This window comes from Dysidea avara, chromosome 8 (assembly GCF_963678975.1).
Source record: "Dysidea avara chromosome 8, odDysAvar1.4, whole genome shotgun sequence".
NCBI lineage: Eukaryota > Metazoa > Porifera > Demospongiae > Dictyoceratida > Dysideidae > Dysidea > Dysidea avara.
In genome coordinates this window covers 8838958-8856894 of record NC_089279.1, presented here as the reverse complement: position 1 = coordinate 8856894, position 17937 = coordinate 8838958, and the positions used below count along the sequence as shown (strand labels likewise).

The 17937-nt window shown below is 36.0% G+C and overlaps 1 protein-coding gene across 1 annotated transcript; it reads left to right on the top strand.

Annotated features, from left to right (window-relative positions):
• Positions 1-284: 284 nt before the first annotated feature.
• LOC136264735 (E3 ubiquitin-protein ligase TRIM33-like) lies at positions 285-9952 on the top strand. The gene is made up of 4 exons (XM_066059510.1): positions 285-372; positions 4035-4103; positions 6286-7850; positions 9776-9952. The coding sequence occupies exons 1-4, from the start codon at positions 351-353 to the stop codon at positions 9950-9952; spliced, it is 1833 nt and encodes a 610-aa protein (XP_065915582.1). The 5' UTR covers positions 285-350.
• Positions 9953-17937: the final 7985 nt, after the last annotated feature.

Below are 17937 nucleotides of genomic sequence, written 5' to 3'. Positions count from 1 at the left end.
ACTTGTAACAATACTTATGTAACATGGATTGTCTGTAGTTTACAGGAACAACAATGATCCTAACACACACTGTATTACAGTGTGTAAGCCAACATTTTACAAATTAAACTCCATAGTCTTCATGGTGCCTTTTCTACATGACATACCCTGTACATCATGTGCACTAGTAACTGGGTCATGTGATCTTAATGAGTACTGGAGTACCAGTTTTATAAACCAAATTCCTTAATTCTTATTAAGTACCCAAGTGTTTGCAGTAATTGTTCCAGCCTTTCTATTGTTATATTAGCAATATCCCCTTGTGCTACATTGACTTTCAATTGCAGGATGCTGTATATGAATGGTCGAAAATGCCGGAGGATTTCAAGCCAAGTAAGCTAATATTGGTATAGAAGTAAGAGTTAATAATATGGGAGAGGAGAGTATCTAATATCGTATAGCCCTGTAACAAATTATTAAGTGGAAGGTAAATAGCTTCATTTCTGTGTGATGTGGTAAACTTTTGCATTAAACCACAACATCTCAAGCACAAAGGTGTCTCTGTGTTCAAACATATCAAGTCAGCAAAAGCAGCTAGTACCTTTTTAAAGAGCATGGTTGACAATTGTGAGGATAAACTGTGTCTGAGGAATACAGGACCTGAAATTATGTTTTGGAAATTATCTGACGAATCCTGTTATGTGATTGGACATGCTCAATAGTACTGTATAATAACTTTATAAGTGTGATCAGACATTATTTAGCCAGAAATAGTTGGAAAATAATTTCAGGCTCTGGCAATAATAACCGAGGGCAAATTATTGCTCAGAATTTCCATTTTCAAGTGTATCAACTGTGTACCGGTAATGTACAATGAAACCTGTGTTAACAGTCACCTGGACTAAACAGCCACCTTTGTATAACGGCCATGGTCACCAGGTCCCAAATATTTTCCCATACAAATATATGCACTGTGGCTTGTATGTATTAAGCGGTCAGCTGTCTAATGTGTATAGAGGCCAGCCAAGAATTCACCTATGAATCACTGTATACATAAAACTTCAGCTCTTTTTAACGGTCGCTGCCCTATAATGAACAATTAGTGGCTTGTTCAGCCAATAATCTAGCTGGCACCATGGTCGGCCCTTCTAATTGTCGTACTTCCTGCCTTTCAATGAAGATTGTATAGTCTATCTGACTTTATTGCTCAGTGGCCTTTAACAACCTTCATAACAAATAGCAAGCTCACCTTGCCATTTCTGTACTATCATTGTTAACAAAACGGAAATTACATTTGGCGCGAGTCTCTTAATAGTAATTACCCTTTTATTATGGTCATAGTAGAGATTTCCAACCAAATTAAAAATTTTACATTCCTTAAATTCTTTGGTATAGCAAATATTGTGCTATCTATTAGAATCATTTTAGTGCAAACCGCACCTCAATCGGTGGCTCCTGCCAAAAGATACACGCAAAAGAAGTCAGCAGAGTGGTGATTTTTGTGTACGACATTTTTAGGACTTTTCTGTACATTAGCACGGCACCAAGCACAATATCCAAAGTGCCATAAATTTGACTATGAATCTCCTAATGACATGAAATTTTCACCACATAAACCACTTAATGTAGTAAAATGCATGAGCTAGGTAAGACCTCTCAAGAGTGACCACTCTTTGTATAAAGACCACCTGTAATATTAAATGTTTGAGTCAGTAATTTGTCAAGAATAGCATGAGTTCTGTAAATCAAATTAAGTATAGGTGTACCCCACACGTATTTACAGATGATTAACTAGTGACATTGTATTACAGAGTGACCTTTGACATTACAGGGCACAATTAACAATTACTTTGCAAAATATAACAATTGGATTCTGACATATATGACCACCACTCTTCAATATTATTGTAAGGCAGCAATTTTTTGATACTACTTCACTTTATTTGCCACACCAAAAGTACAGAAGATAGTAATTATTATATAATATGATGACATCATTGTACAACAAAAGGAAACAATAAACTGTCTCTGACTAGAATTACAGTCATGCAGCTGCAACAAAATGGACAATAACAGTAGCGTGCATATCAGAACATCACAACAGGTAGTTGTGAAGCCTTACAAGGTTGGTATCAATTGCCAAACACTGCTTTTTCAAAAGTTATGCATCACCTTGCATGCTATAAAGCAATTCCGCGCAACACAACAAACTGCTCACTTTCAAACTATACTTGGATTGATGTGGATGGATGTCTTGAACGCCAGGATGGTTGTAACGTAGAATTCTGAAGTCTCCTAGTTGGTGCTGCACCCTTTCACAAGACAAATTTTCGTCGTTGACCACCACAAAACATTTTTTCATCAGAAAACCGACGCCAAAATCAGAATCAGCGTACCTACTTTGCCTAGGATCACTTCTTTCAGCCTTACAGGTCACAGAAACTCGCGGAAAACTCGCGGAAAACTCGATAACATTTGACTACAAGTGGTGCCGTAAAATCCCGTGTTTTCCCATACATTACGTCGTACAGAATTTTTGTATGGGCTCCCATTGGGAAATTTTATTTCTCAAACTTGATTTCGTGTATTTCAATAAATACTGGATGAAATTCAATTCGGTAAAGTGTATTGCGAAGTACGAAGCATTGGCTACTACATACTAGAACAGCAGCTCGTGAAACACTTGTTGAAGGGGTGCAATTTGATTAGCAAACATGTATGTGAAAAATCGGTAGGTTGGAAATCTCTAGTCATAGCCTCTAAAATGCTGCTGACCGCCCTATGCAGGCTTTTCTCTGTAACAGCCATTGTATATAAAGGCCAGATATATCTGACCCCAAGGTGACCGTTATACACAAGTTCCACTATAAAAACATTACATGTTTTTGACTTTTTGGTAATATTATTGTAATACTCTAATACAGCATACACTTTTTTTTGAGGAATTAAATGGAATTTTCTAAACAATTTAGTAGATTGTACAGTAGCTATAGAGTTTTCATTTGTAAAGTAGAAATTAAGGGTGATCATGATAGCAGTGGCTCAGTGGTTAATGATTTGGTGTTCAGTATGGAGGTCTCTGATTTGAACTCTGTTAAGTTTTCCTGACATTTTTATACACTTTTGCCCCATGCTGACTGTTTTATTAGAGTATCTCGACCCGTGATTTACAGTTGTTTGGTTTTTGCTTTGTAACTCTCTAGCTGGTATGGTACAGCTTAGCTCCAAGGTAACATTCACTTGCATCTAAAACGTGTGCAAAACAAGGGCAAGTCGGGTCCTCTCGCAATTTGTACTGCAAGTAAACTTGCATTGTGACATGTACATAGATTCTATGTGGTGACAGCGTAATTTGATATGGACGCATGAGACATGCACAATTAGTGGGCAAAATGTGCCTAAGATGTGGGTGGACATTACTTTGGAACTGAGCTATATTGTACTTCAAACCATCAAAGAGGTACTGCTACGATAATCAGCCTACGTACATACCAAATTTCAAGGTATTAATAACCTATAAGTGGTTTATCCTATAGCCGTGACAAAAGTTCAATTTTTAACTTGAATAAATGTTCATAGCACTGTGGATATTTATCAAATTCTTAGTATGAGAATTTGATATATATATATATATATGCTCCTTATCTGTACCAAAATTTCAAGGCAACCGAGTCACACATTTATGTTTTATAACAATTTTTACATTTCAAAGTGCAAAAAGAAAATTATCTAGGCTCCCATAGACCCATTAAGAATAAGAAAAAGGAAAAACAATGAAAAAATTAAAACTTTGGCCATCCATATCTCACAAATGAGTAGAGCAAATTTAATCAAATTTGCTGTCTGGTCTACCGTACCTGGCAGGTTATAATGCAAAAATAGTGTGCTGTGGAGAAGGAACCATGGAGCTATGCAGGCATGAAAATGGTGTTTTCTTTCTTCCCGTCAATATACACATGGTGTAATGTGCTGGTTTTCTTGGCTACACTACACACTACTGTGTGTCTTGATTCCTGCTTGTATTTATGCTTAACTTATGTATTTGTTTTATACAGGTGATAGTTCAACTGTTGCTGAAGAGCAAACAGATGAGGAGCCTTTAGCAAAGAAGATGAAGCTAGATGGTATAGTATTTTTCATGTGCTGAAACCATGTCTGTGCTTTTCAGTATAATATATATATAGACAGGTCTGCTTGCCTACCTGCCTGACTACAGTCACAAAGCTAGAGGCTAAATATTGGATCTTATGGCCACCATGTTATGCCACAATAACAAACTCACCAGTAGCATGTGCCTTTAGGGGTTCCGACACCTTGCCTTTCCTTTTATCTTCAGTCAGGCTGGTCATCATCTCTATTCAATGAAACCATATCAAGACATTAATTTTCTGTATTGACACTCTGTATTTAGTTGCCACGAATATTATGCCCCCTGTATATTCCTCTACTATCTATGGCACATGGAGCTGCTCAAGGGATTTACCATGATCTAGCAGCACCAATAATGATTGATCACTGAGATGCCATTTAATGATCTAACCATACTTATTGTAATTGATCATATTGACTGTGCCACTTTGGTAGCATGATGAAAGGAAAGATCACACCCTTTGAAAATATACATAGGCTAGTCATCTGAGGCCCACTCAAGATACTCTAATAAAGCAGTCACCTAAATATAACAGCCACGTTCAATGTTCTTGATAGAACATATCATAGCTATAACACAGGTGTATCCACAACATGTGTATATATTACCGTATAGCCGGTAATTTTCGAAAGGTTTTTATTTTCGGATATTTCGAAGAGGTCCTTCTTATCGAAAATAAATTGCCACGTCCGGGTGTTCTTTGAAAATAAATTGCCACAAGTGAAAGCAACGATCCAACTTTTGGTGATTTGTTTGTGGATTCCTCGAGTTTTAGCTCAGTATTACTGATGATAATGGGTAAACTGTATCATTACTATGCCAATAACCAGAAAACAGGTGATCCAGAATGGGAATTGATGCCAGAAACTATGGCAGATAGCTAGCTACGATCGAGCGCGATCGAGCCAGTGAATTTACTCCACTCAAGAATCCCTCAGTCCGGCTTCTCTTCAGTGCGCAAGGATGGGGATTATCCATCAGTAAGTCAGTTTTGGAAAAAAATTCATGCATCTGCAATACTTCATGACACGAATTTCTGTTTATTTGAAATCCATCTGGACTCCGAAATATGCACTCTTCGAAATTAAAATTCTTCAAATTTCAGATTTTGCTTCTTGTGCAAAATTTTCTGTTTTGAAAATAACCTGCTATACGGTATATGCTATAGCAAAAAAAGAAACTATTGTAATTAATTTGAAAAATGAAGTAGGGATCCAAGTGATAAAAACTATTGAAACAGAGATATGAATGATAGTATTACAACATAGCCCTATAGGAACATCTCTACTTTGGCATTGAACAAACTATTATAATATGCCAATATAGGGATTTTTCCACAGGGATATGTCATCATTCATATGTCTTGTTTTAATAGTATTTATCACTTGGATCCCTACTTTGTTTTTCATAACTTTTAAATACACTTGTACAGTAATTTCAATGCAATACTGCTTTTTAAGACATACAAATTCCATGGTATTCATATAGAATATTTGGCAACTATGATGATTAAAAATGTAATTTTTCTAATTCAAACAATCAACCCCTATAATGAAAACTATTGATGTTTAAGTACAGGTTGAATGCAGAGGTAATCCTGGATCCCAGGCTCCTCAGGCACTTACCGCCACTGTCTGTGAGTCAAGCTGCATGTCTGTGGATGAAGTTACCATCTCACTGTAAAAAAGGATTTTTCATTTTAACAAAGAACTTGTTATCCCTGCTGCAAAAAAACAGCAAACACTTCATTTATTAAAATAACAATGGGAAATTTTTGTTGCTGTAACATCATTTTCTTGTTAAAGTAAAAAATTGTCGTTACACTAGCAGTCACTTTTCGTTAAAACATCCAGAATGTTGAAACAGCAATTAACAGTTCTGCTGAAACAACGTATGCTTTTTGTCATTTTTTGGGCATTTTTTACAGTGAGCTGGTCTGGGATTTTATCTGCATTCAACAGAGGTTTAGCATCATGTTTCTGACTCCCTGCTATACAGACCCTCAGTAGCATTCTGTGCAAGTCCCTAGTGTAATATAGTGACTAATGATAACCAAATTCCTGATTAATTATCTAGTTGAAAATGAACACAGATACTTAAAATGTGTAAATGTGACAATTGACAAGATTGTTACTACTGTGCTGTTTTAAATGTAGTCACTGAATACACGGATCATGATGAAGAAAAGATGCATGAAGTAGAGATAAAATGGCAACAGTTTGAAAAACAAGTAACTTGTTTGATTTGTGATCGGGTTTATACAGATCCACACACTGTACCATGTCTGCACGCTTTCTGTAAGAATTGCATTTCTAAGGAAACTAAGGAATTCACTGCAGAAGTGTTTTGCTGTCCAGTGTGTAATCTGCAATTTACACAAGATCAGATACTGCCCATGTCCACCAATGCATTCATAGATCGTTTAATGGATATTAGCCAAACACGAAAGGAATTCAAATCAGATTTTTTGTATAGGAAGTGTGACAGATGCAATGGTGGTTATTCAGCTATCATGTGGTGTAGAAAATGCAAGAATTCCCATTGTTCAGCTTGCAAAATAGTGCATGATACATGGAAAGAGTTCAAGTCCCATCACAATAAAGTGATTACAGCTGAGGAGTATTTGCAAGACCCAAATGAAATACTAATGAATGAAGCATCAAAGACTTGTGGTGTTCATGCTAAGCAACCACTGGACTTGTACTGTAAGACTTGTGGCATGCTAGTTTGTCGTGATTGTGTTACGAAATGTCATCCCAACCATGAATTTGACCATAATGATGAAATGGTCTCTAAATTAGAGGAGAAAGTTAAAGGCATTGTTGATTCAATGAAACAGTTGTTGAGTCAAATATTAAACAGGCTCCAGGAAATTCAACATTATGAGACACAGGCCAGCAGTATATTATACATAAATGAACCGAGCATTATTGACAGTGTAGATGGTAGAGTAGAAGAGAGACAGTTAGTAAATGAGAGTGATAATAGGATAACTTTAATTATGATACAGAAAAGAAAGGCCACAATAATAGAAGGCCAACTTGCAAACTTTCTTGAATTTTGTGGTGGCATGGTAAACACAAAACTATTATTTCCATTCAACAATTGGGTAATCAAAAGGGCAGATGATGTTGTAACACAAGCAAATCTTTATCTGCTTACCTATACTGTAGAAGTTACAAGGGTTGGGTACTGGGTTAAACTGATTGTTACACTGAGAGATGTGTATGGCTTTCCTGTACCAGACCAGTCAGAGAATTTAAAAATCAACTGCACTGAGGAAGGGTTTGTGCAAAATTTAGAAATTGAAGAGCAGTCAGATGGAGTCTATCATATATGGTATATACCTAATAGAAAAGAAACTCATTCTTTGTCAGTTTACTGGACAAAAAGTATAAACAACACTGAAAAAAAGCAGATAACAGTAAACACCACTGAAAATGTAGGAGTTGTTAACAGATATGAGCTAACAGATGAATTTGTATGGCTAAAAAGCAAGCACAGAGATGAGATACCAAATGAATACTTTAGGCCACAAAGCAAACACTTGCAATTTCCATATTTGATGGCTGTAGGACCTAACAGTGAACTTATCGTCAATGATGATTCCACCGATCAGCTAGTTGTATTTGATCATGATTTTAAACCTTCCCACGTGATTGGAAGAAAAGGCTTTATTGACATTAAAAATATTACCGGAATTACGGACAGTCAGGTTCAGGTAAAGGTGAATTTAAGTCCCCTCATGGTCTCCTTGTTTCTCAATCTGAACATTTGTTTGTGTGTGACCGACACAACCACAGAATTCAAGTTTTCAAAAATGAGAAGTTTGATAGCTGCTTTGGAAAGCTTGGTGCTGAACCTGGTGCATTTAATGAACCTATTGATGTTGCAATGAATTGCAATGAAGGCCAGATATTTGTTACTGATACTTGTAATCACAGGGTGCAGATGTTTTCTCCACAAGGACAATTCCTTAAAGTTTTTGGCAACTTTGCAAATATTTCTGCTCAGTTACTGCATCCATGTGGGATTTACTACACTCAAGATAAGTATTTGCTAGTCAGTTCTTTTGGTACTAATTCTGTGCTGGTTTTTAAAGAAGATGGAACCTTTTTCCTAGAAATTAAGGGTACATATCAAGGCAATCAAAGGTTCACCACTCCTTGTGGCATAGTGATGTTGAAGAATCGACACATAGTAATAGCTAGTCACTACAAACATAGACTGATTGTGTACTAAGATCAAAGATTACTTTACACTACATATTTTTGCTCCTTTTTCAACCGTATATACAGTTAGAAAGTAACTATTACCAAAGTTGTATGTTCTTTCGTTTTATACTTTGTACATGCATATTTTTGATACTTTAGTATGTTATTGTAAATTGCATGGTGAACCATAATGCTTAATTTTGTCCCTTTTTAATTTAGGTCACGCATCTACTGTACATAATACCTGTATTACTGTAATATGTAACTTAAGTTGTATATGCATTCTACATTTTGTACCATGCAATGCATTTCTGATGTTTTTGTTACATGTAGATATTATCAATTTCCTGTGAACTTTTTTACTTATTAATGCTTTACAGCACAAGTGCTGAAGGTCTGTAGGACACCTGGTCCTACAGCCTGCTCAAAGACTTTAGCTACTTAAGGTGTGTTTGAAAAGTTGGGAAAAATCCATGACTGGACTTGGGTAGCCTCGAACCTGCAGCCATCCGATTTATGCTTGAATGCTTACAGGAATCTACCAGGTGGTCAGGATGTTTCCTCCTTATTTTCATGTAATTATATCCATAGGAATTCTAGAGAGTAAACTAATTTATTAACTTGTATACATTGTGCATTGATGGGTATAGTACTAAAAGGTAATATCCCTTAAAAATAATTTTTACTGGCAACTATATATCAATTAACTACAAAACTGCCTATAGTACAGCATTATCAATAAAGTTAAATTGTTTTGATAGTAGTCTAATGTTTTAGCTTAATTGTGTCAAAGTTTATGTAGGTGCATGTGACAAACGAGGTAACAGCTAAGCTTATAAATAAATAAAAGTATCATTTAACTAGTACAAGTACAAAAAAATGTTTAATGTTTTTTTCTTGAGGGATTATAGAAAAACAAGGGAGGTTGCATACACCTGCAGATATCCTAGTGGGGATTAATCCTACTTCAGTCCATACTTGGATTAAATGTCCACTAGTATACCTTCAGGTGTATAGACGACCCCTTGTTTCCCTACTTCCTTTGTATGAGAACTTAAAATTCTTAATTTTTCCTTATACTTGTTTGTTTACTTTTTGTAGCATTATTATGACTGGTGAACCTGCACATCTACCGCATCAAAAGAAAGGATGGCATCAGAGGTAAAGTTTTTGAGTGATTAGTCCACTCTCTTAAATTACTACAGCCTACGGGCAAAAAAAATTCTTCAAGAGGCATTGATGGAAATTGCAGCTGCTGCTTTATTAAGTATTGATGGCAATGAGAGAAAGGTTGGTTCATAACCTATATACAGTGCATAACAGTGATGCTCTCCTTAAGATAGCGTCCTAGGCAGATCAACTGTGAGGCATTGACAGTAGAAACTTAATTGAAACTATTTGCTGGTATTCAGGTTTAGCTGCTTTGCTGTAGCCAGAAGATCATGGAATTAAAATAGACAGTTCTAATAAAGTGAATACAACCAACACACAGCAGCAAGCGCAAGCAGCAGTATTATCAGAACAACAGCAATCCTCAACAATGGCAGGTAATAGGAAGCTGCTGGTTGAAGTAATGAACAGCAACATTGCTATATATGCAGTCATTTAATAAGTACCTGTATATAACACAAGTAGCAGCAGTATTCCATTCAATAGCAAGCAGTTAGCTATAAAGCAACATTATACTGTAAATTGATGGTATGTATACCTTGCGGTCACTTAGCACGATATAAATACTTCTGAAATCATACTAAGTAATCGCACACGAAAATGTGACTGATCTTTCTCAGCCACCATACACTTCAAAACATGCCTCCTAAACTAAATTACTTATAGCATAATATAGAATTACAGTTAGTCAACTTCACTATGTCAAAAGTAAAGTTTTGTTCAAAGTTTATGGGGATTAGCAAACCTATTATTTTCTGGAAAGCTTAGAGCATGAGGAATCTGAAAATCAATGTTTAAATTTGCACAGATGGCTATATGGTAGTTAATTTCAGTTTTAAAATAGCACCCTATAAAATGCAAATTTCTCTGCATGATGTCAGTTTCATATTGACAGACTTGCAAACAAACATTACTCCTATGTTTTCATACCCACAGAATCCATTAATATACCTCTAAAGTGTTAAGAAAGTTTATTTGGTAGTTAGTTATTGCATGATGGTGTATATATATATATATATATATATATATATATATACATATAACTAATGCAGCTAATTCAATATACGTATAAACAGATTATCCCTAATAATCATCATCATGCACTGTTATTATTTAGATTTTAAAGTCTTTATTGTGTTTACATTCACCTACACAAACAGAAGATAAGTTGTTGCATCGGCATGGGCATTTTAGCATGGAGCAGTTAGTTCTACTAACTAACTCAATAATGGTTTGTGGTGCAGGAAAAATCATTATGGTGACAGGCAGCAACTGGCCATTTGTGTCCTTATTGTAGAAGCTCAAAAGTCTGTTGATGCATGACAGTGGCTTGGTATCATACCCAATTTTGTAAATGTACACAGTTTATGTGCTCTTCTATTGTGGTGGTAACTTATTGTTCTGTAAGTTGTTTACTGAACATATGCCATCTTAAATCTCTCTAAGCCATATTACATAGATAAACTCTTATAGAACGTAACATTTCAGCCATTTTATTGGTATTGGGTATCATAGATATTCGACCAATATGGAGAGCTTTGGGCAAGGAAAATCCACAAGCTTTACCTATCTATGTTCCTGCATTCACTGGAACTGAGGGGCAGGAATAAGCAAAATGGAGTGGTTTTAGCAGTACATGCAAAGCTGCCTGATGTGGACTTCCAGATCACAGTGCTGCTGAAACTGCGAATTTAGGGTGAACTTATAAAAGAAGTGAAGATGAAATAGAGAAGCTTGCTTGCTTGCTTGAATAGCCATCCAAAGTGTGTACAGATTACCAGCTAGTATACCTGCAATGATTGGCCATGAAAGATGGCCACCACAGCACCAATATAAATTATGCAACCATTCACATGAAACGAGTGGATCTGTCAACCTATTTCGACCACCAGATGAACTACCTTATTAACCATATCCAGGTGACAGAGATCTTTTCCTTGTACATACTACAAAAGACAGAGATCTTTTTTCCTGACTTTTTCCTGTGTTAGATTATAAGTTTATATGGCCAGAACCAAAACATCCCTATCTGGTGTAAAAACACAAGTTCTGCATTTGGACACCATATAGATGCTTTGGCTGTCAGACAGATCATGATTGCATCAGCTTCTTCATGATTGCTGTCTTCAAAGTTTGCATCTGTTTTGACCTGATGCTGAATGGCCAAGGTGAATGTGTTTCACAATTGAGTATTACTTGTGCAAGGTGTACCATCAGATCGGCTTTTGTTTGTTCATGTGATAAAACTGTGTCAGAGGAATATGTTTGATGTCTGTATCATCTTCAATCTTGTACTGTACAGGAGTTTGCCTTGTGGCATCTCTTCTCCTCCAATGAGTCAGGTTTGTACATGCCAAGACCAGTATAACTTCATTAAATCCCGCTGACAAACTTGTCATTGAAACTCCCAGCTTTTTCCCTTATTATTTTGTTGTCACCTTCTGGACACAAAATAACAAACAAAAAAAACATTCCGTGGACAATGGCAGTCTTTGGGCTTTTGGAGTCGGGGTGAAATCATGGTTGCTGATTGCATTGGTCAATATCCCTGTTTGTTCCACCATGCAGACGACTGTATACATACAAGGTTTTGCATGGTCAACTGTCTGATCATGGATCTTTACAGTTTGTGCCATGCTGCTAGATATATATACGTTAATTTTTGATGTTCTGTTTTTTGACTGGTGCCCAAGACTATAGTGGAATTATATTTTTCGTAGCTTACTGAATCAATTTACTGCACCAGTGGAAGACTTCAAGATGGGAAAAGCTTGCCTACAGAATAAATTTGATTTATTTATTTGCTAACATTTTAGTGTACCTTGATGATTCTTGTGGTTTCACCCATTGATTATAAAATTAATGTGGTATATCTCTGTTTACATGTTCAATGCATATCACCCCAGCATGGCATTTCTGGGCACACTTACAAATATCTCATTTGCTTATTGTGACATGGAAGTCATGTGAGCATTGAGGGTGTGGTTGGGCGTACAGCAGCCACCACTAAAATCAACAGCTAAGATGCTTTAAACTTGTTATTCTGAAATACAGTCTGCTAGTCAAGTATTTACTGCGGTAATAGACCACCACATTTTCAAAAACCAGGAGACTGATCATCTTCAGCCAAGGGATAAAAAGTGTAGCATCATCAGCCAACAGCATTGCATTTTAACTAATAATAGCTTAAGTGTTTATATACCACTTTGACACCTCAGATCAAAGGAAATCACAGGGTTATATATCACATATGTGACTGGATCTACGAAAACCGTTCTTATCGCCCAAGACAGGAAGTTTGATTTTTTCACACAAACACAAAGCTTAATGAATGCACTATCAAGTTTCACTGCCACAGTCGACCAGAGTAAAGTGGTCTGCTTTTGCTGGCTGCTTTTCTAGAGCACAGTGGCGAGCCGTACGAGTGGTCTGGGGTCTTGATGGAGCCCTGGCCAACCAGGAGATAGCTGTGTGTAGCTGTACAGCTCTGTGGTGTTGGACAATGACCTGTGCTGTAAATTTCCTTTCATTTTAGCCAGTTCTGAGCCCTGAATGGCCTATAACTTGGCCTAATTCATCCCAGCACGTCTCTTTTCAATTTTTGAACACCATCTTGCCCGCCTTCTAGGGCCCCCCGCCCTTCTGGAGCTCGCCTCCCACCCTTCTGGAGCTCGCCTGATACAGACAACCTCGGTTTAAAAACTATCTAAAATGGCGGGAAACTTAGCTGTTGACTACTTCTTCAGTGGATGATCAGGAAGGTAAGAAATTGTTGTGAAACGTGTGAAAATTTGGTATGCGTAGCTACCACCATTGGCCAGCTACAACACAGAGAATATTTAAAACCGACGTTTCTCGATACTTTTAAATGGGCGATAAGACCGGTTTTCCCAGAGACAGTCACATATTTCCCTGACCACAGGGCAATATCATGATATAGCCCTGACCACAACTGCCTTTGATGCTGAGGCAGCTACAAAGCATCAGTTCCCTTTGATTATTTATATAGAGATGCTTACAGTTTTGCATTGTGGGTTTGAATTAAACATGTTGATTTAGTCAGGGGCATTGTTGTGAAGTAAAAAGAAATGAGTGAGTCAGCATTGCATAGTTCAGTTACTAAGCATCACTAAATAATCATTTTTGCAATGTGGATTGTTTTTCAACAGAGTACATTTCAACTGTACGAAAAGATGCCTCAAACATTCACAACCTATATGTCTAAGTGTTTATTTTAGCACCTTAGGTAACTTTATTCATCCACAAAGTGATTATTTGGTTTAAAATGGTATCACTACAACCAGTGAAACCCACAATCATTTCTTTTTTGTGCCCACAATTTAAACCCACAATCGATTTTTGCAAACCTCTGTATAAAAGTAATGTGGTGAATGCAGGTTTGTCTTCCTTCACCTATTAGGTGTGCATGCCAGAGTGGTATATATTACTTATACCATGGCCAAGAGGGATTTGCCTGATATATATGCCCAAGCCCGAGGGCCGCATGGTATAACTATTAAATAACTTTATTATGCATTCATACTATCTGTACAGTATGAATTCATACTATCTGTAAATGTTTGACTTTAGATAGCAGTGAACCTTCTTATACACTACCCATTTGATGATCATGGTAAATACATTTCCAGAGAATATCTAACCACAAAGGTCCACTTTAAGTGTAATTTATCAATTTAGTGGTGTGTGTGTGTGTGTGTGTGTGTGTTGTGTGTGTGTGTGTTTGTGTGTGTGGTGTAGTTATATAGTATGTGTTGAATTCATAATATAAAACTTTTTATATTATGAACTGTTGGTTGAATGATATAACTTTTAATATTACAATATGGTATGTACATACTTACAATACTACATACATACACTGCTTGAAGGTTCTTAGTTTACTAATTTGTTAAGATGCCTTACTGTAGTTATACTGTTAGTAAAGTGTCAGTAAACTTAAGTATATGGAACATAATTATTTTACTAAGTTTTAAACTCTCAGTAAAACATCAGTGAATGCGGGTTTACTGAAAAACTACTAAAATAACAAACAATTAACTGTTCCATATACTGGGGATATACCACTGTAGTAAACTAAGATACTTCAAGCAGTGATAGAACTTGATGTGTACAACCTTTAATATACCACTATAATTAAGTGATGGTTGCATTCATGTGGATAATCAACAGATTGATTTAATTTAGATTAGCTTGCTCTTGCCTTCACTGACAGCTGTCCAAACTGTCTGTCATTTTACGAATCCTGAGTTCATCATATGATCTGCCATTTCATAACATTTAATAAATATGCTGTGACTGTGTGGCTATGTGTATAATGTGACAATATTTGGGTTTTTCATGGTATATAGTATATGTACATGTTTGATACACCATATCATGCCATTACATACGTAATATCCATGTTGTCACCATGTGGTCATGTCATCTCACCAGAAGCCATGCATGGTATATTGACTGATAATAATGTGGTTATGATATATTCCTTCTTGGAATGTGCAATTAGCTCCCTATTGTCACAATTCTATGAGTCTATTTTAACTGATGAGGCATTTCACACAACTTGCATGATTGTGCTCAGATGTAGTGATTTGTAAAACAGCAGTAATCATTGTTTTATATCCCATTCAGTAAAATCTCCTACATAGTTAGTGGCAAATGAAAATAGAGAACAGTCAACATTGTGAAATGTACACTCAGCATGATTCCGTATGGTGGAATGCATGTTCCTACAGGAAATCTTCAGAAGCATTTTTGAGTGAAAATTATTAATGTAAGTCATAAATAACCACATTATGGATGGTTAACTGAATTTGACTTTAATATTATTACAATCAGTCGCAACAGTTTAATGAGTATGTAGCTGCATGTTGCTTCAGAAACTTAATTTTGAGCTTTTTCATGCAATGAATGCAAATTTAACTGATATGCTACATTTATATCTTCCTGGATCAACACAGTCACTTACTATTTTAAGGTAGTAAGGTAATACCACCCATGATAGTACTGCCCCTATAAGGCCTGTCTTGTTCTGATGTACTAATTGATTTATAGTTGCACACTTCCATAAATTAATAACAGATAACATTACAAATGTTGACAGGTCTATTAGAGTAATTCATGATCAATCTACAAACAACATCCACTGTAGGCACCACACTTGGTCTTGACATGCAAACTGTGCAATACAAAAGAAGCATACAGAGCTGTTTGACTGACACCTGACACAGTACAGCAAGTAGTCACCAGGAGCAATTAAGACTCTTCCATGTTGAATAGTGGTTCCAACTGGTATAACTTACCTTATACAAAGCTATAGGTACCATGCATTGAAGTTTGATCACATGACTAATAAATGGCAGCTTTTTGGACCAGGTGACTGCTTTTTGTGGAAAATAAAAGAGAAACTGGCCCTAATGGCTGTCCCACACTATACTCTAACTATAAGCTAAGACATATTTTAAAAAGTTCACAGCGTACCTGTAGCTGAGAACTATAAAATTGTTGTAGGATAGAGGAGAATAGAGAAGGGGCTTAGCACACATCATATACTCAAATTTGCTAACACCAAAAACACATTAAACCATGCATGTTTGACCATAGTAACATACATATTATGACTGCTTTAAATATTATTAGCTTTAAATCTGAAATAGTTTAAAACAGAGTAACAGAAATAATATATTATGACATTTGCCAGTAAGTATATAGATCTATATACCATTCAAATCAATTAGTGGTCATGTTGAGTGAAATAGATGAAACCACCTTCCATGTTGGATCCTGAAACATGTATGGCATAATACACACTTACCTATTAAATCCACACTATTCCAGAGACATATGAACAAACCTTCTGCAAGGCAACTAAATATTTTTTATTAACAAAACTCGATGCATGGGGTTTGTTACACACTGTTGGTTTTTGTGCTGTGTTTTTGCTTGATTTCTCACAAAAAAGGGCACTCCTACAATGACTAAATAAACTAAGACCAATTTTCAACTGATTCTCTTTGAAATGGTTTACCTGTAGGCATAGTTTGGTCTTATTTTTTATTATTCTAAAGACTTTTTAATGCAGCAAGTCTGAATTGACGGTAGCTGTTCACAGCCTGGGTACACGTATTGTAATTACAACTACAGTACTTAGCAATTACAAATAAATTACAACTCTCTACTTATAACTAATCTAATACTAAGGTCTCTACTTAGGGTTAGTTAAGTAATTGGCATCTTGAACTTGGGCACAGAAAATAAATTGATGTAGTAATTGGTAGGGTGTTCCATCAGTGAGGAATGTCTTGTGGCATTCTTCAGTCAGAGATAGTGCATGTTTCAATTTCTGAGCTTTAGTAAGTCAAGTAGTAAAAGATTATGTAATTGTTAGTGTTGAAACTGACTGGGATTTTTCAAGAATTTGATGAAGAATAGTATGTCAGAGATCTCATATATTGATACATAAGTGGTAAAAGTTTGGTATGATAAACATTGTCAATAGTTACTAGTACAGTCACAGACCATTGATAGCAGTAATGAGATAAGCCCACCAAATGGGAGAACAGTAAGTTAAAACAGGTCAAACTAGTGATGAGTGGAGCTTGTTTTTGATTAATGAGATGATCTAAAAATATGACAGATGAGTCCTAAGGCTCTATATGCTTTGGTTGAGATGTTGATGTATTGATTTCTCCTTGAGAGCTGATGATTTCAAGGTCACGGTGGCTGTCTAGCTTAGGGATTTCATTGTGGACCTGAAAGAGAAATGTACACATTTGGTAGCATTAAAGGATAAACAATATGTAAAAGCCCATCTAAGAAACTGATTGATATGTCTATCTGTATACTGCCAGTTGGTCTAGATGATTTCCTGAAGCATTTGATATCATCGGCAAATGTGAATAATTTACTATTAGAATATTCAAATGAAAAATGTCATTGATATAAATAAGAAAAATAATGAAGGACCAAGAATACTTTCCTAAGGGACACCAGATACAACTGGTAACTGTTCTGAAAAATTGATTGTTTATAGCTACAAACTGATGTCAATTGACAGATGCGATTGGAACCAGGACCAGAGTTTTCCAGTGATGCCACAAGACCATAATTTAACTAGAAGTCAGTTGTGGACTACTGAGTCAAAGGCCACTATATCAAAATAGATGGTGTCAGTTTGAAAGATACTGGAGAAAAGTTCATTGATATGGTAAAACATAGAAGTTTCTGTAAGGAATAAAAGTGGTTTTTCAGAAAGCCAAATTGAACATTGTTAAAGGAGTCAGTAATTTTTGAAACAATTTTGCTGTAGAATAGATGTTCTAGGAGATTTGATATGTTGCTTTGTAAGGAGATGGTACAGTAACATTTGACAGAGTTCCACTTTCCAGATTTAAAGATATGTGCGTA